We start from the raw sequence: 6,603 nt of genomic DNA on the forward strand, positions 1-6,603 counted from the left end.
TGCCCAACAAGCATCCCTTCAACAAGGTGTAAACTAAAAAGGTCCTAATATACAAAATGTAACCTTACAAGGTCCTTCCCAGAAATGAATCTCAACATATCAAGGATCTTATCAACTAGGGATGACCCAACAAGGTGTTATAGAACAAGGTTTTCTCCTTGACATTTTTTTCCTCAAGGTTATGTCCAAAAAATACCTACACAATATTTTCAACAAGGTCCTTTCTAACAATAAAGTCCAACATCCCAAGGTCCTCATCAACAAGGTTAAAATCTTCATGGTATAAATACCTATGGTCCAAATCCTAAAGGAATTAATACTCAAGGAAACACCTTATATGGAAATGCATTATCATTAGATCCTCTGGTACAACATATCCAAATGCTTCAACAACAAATCCAAGATATTTAAACTGGGTCATCAACCAAGAGGTACACTTTAGGAGACGTGTCCATATCCTTTTGATAAAAGCTTGGTCATGGTTCCATCTCCTCCTCATTTTGAGGTACCTAAATTTGACATATTCAAAGGAAATAAGGATCCACAAGACCATGTTAGAGAATTATGTGATGCCTGCATTGAAGTAGCTCATGATGGGACTTATCTTATGAGAGTTTTTCCATGAAGTTTGGGAGGCTAAGCTATGAAATGGTTTTCTAAGTTACCACCTAGTATTGAGTCCTTTAATGAAGTAGTTGATATGTTTGTCACACATTATTCCTACAATATTATACATGAATTGACAATGTTACACCTTTACAATAGAAAACAAAGAATGGGGAACAATTTCTCACCTTTTCTCAAAATATCTAAGATTCATTCCTAATTGCAAAAAAAAGGAAATTCTTATACAAAATCTCACACTAGACATGAGCTATAGAGTACAATTGAAATGTCTACCAAACTTCAAAAAGCTCATTAAAAAGGGTGTAAATATTGAGGAAGTGATGGTATGGAAAGGAGAACTAAACTTCTACATAAAATACAATTCTAGCTCTTCAAATCTCAACAACAACAACAATTCCAATATATAGAATGAAAAATCCAAATATTGAAATGAAAACAAGAACACTGTGAGTGATGAAGTAGCAGATAATTCAAATGTCAAGACATCACAACTAGTACTAAATTTGAGAAACAAATCTACTACTCCTCAAACAAAACAAAATACCCAAGATGTCCCAAACAATCAACAAAATAATCAATCTTTTACAAGAACATCCTTCATATCCAAGAAAAGAACATCCACTCCTATAGGTGAATTGCTCGAATCAACTTTGAGGAAGTTAATCACTCAGAAACTTATAACACTTCCAGAAGTGAAATATTATGAACCAAAAGTGAAACCATCACGGCGAAACGATGATGACTATTGTAAATTGCATAGAGGCAAGGGACATAAAATGAATGACTGTCAAAGGTTAAAGGATGTGATGCAAGATTTGGTTGAAAGTGATGATGTAAATTTTGATGGACATACCTCAAATGAGACACATATTGCATTCAAAGATCCACTTCTAGATCATGATAAAGGAAATGCCTCCAACAATAAAAGTGACAATCAAGCTTGTTACAATAGTACATCCTACACGTACATTAACAACATATATGAATGTGATCCTTCTTAGTATTATGCCAATGCCATTACCTTTCATGAGAAGGATGAGTCCAAATAAGTTAATGCTACCACTAGAAATCAAGCTAAGGTCACACAACAAGGTGTCTCATCCAAACCATCCACATCTCAAACAAAAGTTGTCTAAGTACCAAAGTGTACGCATGGGACGTCAAAACAATACAACCTCTTGGATCAATAGAAGAAAACACCAACCCAGATATCCATATTAGAGCTTTTGTAGTTGTCAACATCACACAAAGAAATTCTTGATAAAACTCTTTTGGAAACTAGAGTCCCCACGAATCTAGATCATGATCAATTCCAAGCTATGGTGGGACAATTGAGCATACCACATTTCATATCCTTTACTGAATATGATTATCTTTCCATTCACCAACTTCATAATGCTCCACTCCACATTGAAGTCCTTGTACAAACTCACAAAATCAAATGAGTTCATATAGATGGAGGATCTGGCTTGAATATGTGTACTCTAAAACTAGTCCTTCCGCTAGAATTTTCTAAAAATATTACACTGAAGATTATATTAAGAAATTATGACAATTGATATATTAGAAATAATTATAGCATACATATTGCACACTAAAATATAATTGCTAGTAGTTAAGCATTTAAGCATCAAACACTATCCCTTAGGAAACCTGAGCCATGAAATTTGTATGTTAGGCACCTCTCGACCAAGTGGAGGACAGAAGTCTTTGCTAAGGAAAAAACATCACCTTCCAAGTAGCATAAACCGCTATCAAAAACTTATAACAATAGCGACATCGAGAAAGAGGTGGCCTTCCGTCCTCCATAGAGAATACTCACCATCATTGACTATAGCGTACCACGCGGTTTACTCTCTTCCGCTGCTCTTGACAATTCTGCCAAAATCATATTCAGGAAGGCAACGTTTGAAACAAGAAAAAAGGTGCTGATTTATTGTAACAGTTACTCCATTTGAACAATGTATCCATTAATTAAATGTATGATAATTCCTTTTGATGACTTTTTAATTCTTGACCTTAACGTGCCAAGAAAATATCTCGTGAGAGAGCATATCTTGCACGGAATTATTGAGCAAAATACATTTTCGTTAAATAATTAGATCTCAAATTTTGATTTGTTTAGATGGCTGATTTGAAATCAGATTAAGGCAGAAGTCGAATGTGATTTGAAATGAAGCACGTAAGCATTTAACTTGGAATATTCAATTGTAAGTCACGGAACAAAACGAATGAATTTTTGTTTCTAAAATTTTCCCACTTAAATTTGATCATATCCCACTTATAAATAATACATATGTATTGCTATGATTCATATCACACAGTTTCTAGCTTCCTTGCGACGGTAACTGGGTAAGAATTGATTTCATATTATTATTTTTAGCAATGACATAGATACCAGTTTCAATCTTTGAACGGTAAGGAAAATGCATTATTCGAGTCCTTATTGTGGTTTTCTCTATGTCAGGGTCAACATGGGTGGCTTGGCAGAGATGATTATCAAATGCAGAGGACCAATTGTTTTATTTCTGGTGATATTTAGCAGTTTTAAATGTAATGGGCAGAGCATAGATGTGGATGATCTGCCAGAGCCTGTTGACGGACTGTCATGGACATTTTATAATACGAGTTGCCCTAATCTTGAATCCATAGTCACATCCACTCTGGCTCCCTTTCTCGATGCAGATATCACACAGGCTGCTGGCTTGCTCCGTCTTCATTTCCACGATTGCTTTGTTCAGGTAACCATATAAGTAACAGTTCGACCAAACTAGAGTTGATTTATCATTCTTATTTTCATAAACAAAAAACTAAGATTCTCTTTCTCTAGGAATGTAGATAAAGGCTGCTGTTGTTTATCTTATTATAATTATTATTTGGCTTGGAATATTTATTTGTGGAATGATAGAAATTTCTAAGTTAATATGTGGAGATATATTTTGTAATTTGAACAAGAGAAGGTTTTGAAAATGGGGTTTGCAAACAGAGTGGGTTTAACTATGGAGGAAACTTTGAGGTTAAACATGTTCAAGTTGGAGTAGTACTTGGATGGGTGGCCTCTCCAAGTGCTGGTACTTCACCTAAATTCAATGAATTATAAGTGTTCAATTCAGTCTTATGAAAGATGGGTTCGTATGAACTACTACTTGTAACACTTGGGTTAATAAGTTTGACTGAAAAACTACACGACTCTATTTTCTTAATAAATATTTAATTTAATTAAAATATATTTAATTTTGAAGTACTTTCCCTTATATCTTTTGTACTATCTTGATTTCTTACTATGTAATGAATTGTAGAAATCTAATAGCTCTTGTCTAACTTCATAATTTAGATTTTTTTTCAGTGACGATGATTAACATACGCAATTGATCTTGTGCTTTAAAGGGATGCGACGCATCACTGCTGCTGAACACAACAGACAGCGCAAGCGAAAGGCAGGCAGCTCCAAACCTGACACTGAGAGCAATGGCGTTCACAATTATAGAAGCAATAAAAGCGGCAGTGGAGGCCAACTGCAGCGGCGTTGTATCTTGTGCCGACATTTTGACATTGGCTGTTCGTGACTCCGTAAACAAGGTACGTCTCTCCTTTAATCATGACTCGTCCCCTGAACATTCATATATCTACTCCCTTCATTACTGAATAACTTAAACGGACATATTGAAGAGCGGAGGACCAGAATATCCAGTCCCTCTCGGGCGCAGAGACAGCACAACTGCGGCCACTAATACAACGGCGGCCGCAAATTTACCGCCACCAACTTCGGACGTAGATGAATTGATGGTTGTATTCAGTGGGAAGGGATTAAATATGACAGATCTGGTGGCTCTATCTGGCGGCCACACAATTGGCCTAGCCCACTGCCCTGCCTTTCAGGACAGACTGTACAACATAAGCACAGGGGCTCAAATAGTTGACTCCACTCTTAACCTGACTTTTGCAAGCAGTCTTTATTCAGTCTGCCCCGCCCTCAATACATCCAATACCACCAACTTGGATGTCCAAACACCCAATGATTTTGACTTCGACTACTACCTCAACATTCAGAACAACCAGAGCCTCTTGACCTCTGACCAGAATCTTTATGCGAATTCCACTACTCAAGCCATCGTCGACTCTTTTGCCGCCAACCAGACGCTCTTCTTCCAAAATTTCATCTTGGCAATTCTTAAAATGGGCCAACTTGACGTCTTGACGGGCACGGACGAAGAAATCCGCAGCAACTGCTCGGCGGTAAATCCCACTTCTTATACAAACGCGGGGACCCAAGATGTGGTTTCCATGGTGGATCTGGTAGGAGACTCGCCTTCTTTATTTCCTTCTGTGTAAACCGGGCTTAAGCGGCACTTATGTTTCTTACACAGGCAATACCGGATATGATATTATTGATACTAGCATATATTGAAACCTCTATGATCAATTATATGATGCAACCCCTCATTGACTGCAGTTGACCTGCTAATCTGTATGAGTGGATCTGCTGTTTATTTGTAATTTCTGTAGGAGTTAATTTAGAAGGTGACTTTCCTTTTTGGATTGCTGTTAGTATGCAGTCTTCATATGAGTTGTTAGGGTTTCTTTTTCTCTGATTGCCCTGTTTGAGCTGTTGTTAGTTGGCAAGTTGATAGGAGTTTAGATGAATAAAGGGCAGAGTTGTGGCGGTAGAACTCTGAGTAATATTTTTGAAAGATGTAATAGTCAGTAGAAAATAATGGATCAGATTGATCAAGAGATTCTATTTTTTTTGTTAGTGTGTTGTTATGTTTTTGCCCTTTGTATTGCAGAGAACTAGTTTTTGAATTGCAGGATTAGAGGATCCTCTGCATCATTTTGGCATCAGAGCAATCTACGAGGGATTCAAATGCCCTTGGGAGGGAGAGGTAGGAGGGATGCTGGTCTTCAAAGGAATAATGTTGATGATTGGGTTAGAAGAATAGAAGCCGTTGAGAGTAGAATAGGTTATGCTTGGATGATTCTGAAGAGGAACCATGCAGAAATGCAGCTAGGGTAGCAGACCCACTGTGGACAGGCTTATTGAAGCCACAACTAAACGAAGCTCCAAAGTGAAAGCGCGCAACCGAAATGATAGAAGACAAATGAAAGGAAATATAAATCTCTATAGTGTGTAAGGATATTTCAGGGATAAGGCATATGCCTAAATCTAATGGTCAATATGCCCTTAAATTAGTGGATGAGAATAGTTTTTCATTTCATATGGATTTTAGAATATATTTAGTTTGATTGAACTTGTTGGTATACGCTTTATCTACCTTCCTATTCCTACGTTTAACAAATTTGTGTAAAAATTATGTGAGAGAGAGAGGAGTGCCTATAAATCATCTACCGCTAGCTATTATAATTATTTGATTATTAATAATATTAAATTCTTTAAAAATATTAATATTGACTAGCAAATGTAATGTAATCAATTATTTCACAAATATATGGAGTTTTGAATCTTCAAAATTGAGTTTGAGTATAAATAAGTAATCAATAGGTTCATGTCCATTGGATACTTGCTTATACATTAGTAGTTGTTTTCTTCCCTAGGACTTAAGATGTGGTCTATCATAGATTTTTCATAATCTTGATTATTGTTGTTATGATTTCTATACACACAATAAAGTAGAATTGTGTTACAAAGGCAATGTCAAACATTCTTTTAAAAGTTAGATTAATAACATTATATTGTACTATTTATTTGATCATGAAAGAACAAGAAAAAAATAAAAATATTTTTTTCTATCAATATATTAGATTATTTTCAGCTTTCAACAAACATCAAAATTTAAATTAAATTGAGAAATCAAGTAATTATATCTAAATTTTCTAATAAGATGTCCCTTCCTTTGTAAATTGTAATCTCAACACTAAAATAATAGGTATGAACAATCATTATACATTGATTAAATTTGATAAAATAAAGGTATATTAATAAGTTAAGAGGGATATAATCAAAGGGAAAAAAAACTG

The 6,603-nt window shown here is 35.5% G+C and overlaps 1 protein-coding gene across 2 annotated transcripts; it reads left to right on the top strand.

Moving 5' to 3' along the window:
- Positions 1–2,746: 2,746 nt before the first annotated feature.
- Positions 2,747–5,776, top strand: LOC149534323 (peroxidase 12-like). 2 transcript variants are annotated; one of them, XM_089804346.1, is made up of 5 exons: positions 2,747–2,837; positions 2,952–2,979; positions 3,095–3,368; positions 4,015–4,206; positions 4,297–5,776. In XM_089804346.1, the coding sequence occupies exons 3-5, from the start codon at positions 3,102–3,104 to the stop codon at positions 4,957–4,959; spliced, it is 1,122 nt and encodes a 373-aa protein (XP_089660472.1). In that variant the 5' UTR covers positions 2,747–2,837; positions 2,952–2,979; positions 3,095–3,101; the 3' UTR covers positions 4,960–5,776. The 2 variants fall into 2 exon arrangements, with proteins under 2 accessions (XP_089660472.1, XP_089660471.1); XM_089804345.1 differs by lacking the exon at positions 2,747–2,837 and having other exon boundaries at positions 2,941–2,979.
- The last annotated feature ends 827 nt before the right edge of the window (positions 5,777–6,603 follow it).

The sequence above is a fragment of the Cupressus sempervirens genome, chromosome 10 (assembly GCF_028749045.1).
Source record: "Cupressus sempervirens isolate cs-2001-9-10 chromosome 10, ASM2874904v1, whole genome shotgun sequence".
NCBI classification, from domain to species: domain Eukaryota; kingdom Viridiplantae; phylum Streptophyta; class Pinopsida; order Cupressales; family Cupressaceae; genus Cupressus; species Cupressus sempervirens.

Coding starts and splice junctions, on each gene's coding strand:
- LOC149534323 (XM_089804346.1), top strand. CDS start 3,102: ATGGGTGGCTTGGCAGAGATGATTATCAAATGCAGAGGACCAATTGTT. Junction 3,369..4,014: donor TCCACGATTGCTTTGTTCAG/GTAACCATATAA, acceptor TGTGCTTTAAAG/GGATGCGACGCATCACTGCT. Junction 4,207..4,296: donor TTCGTGACTCCGTAAACAAG/GTACGTCTCTCC, acceptor GACATATTGAAG/AGCGGAGGACCAGAATATCC.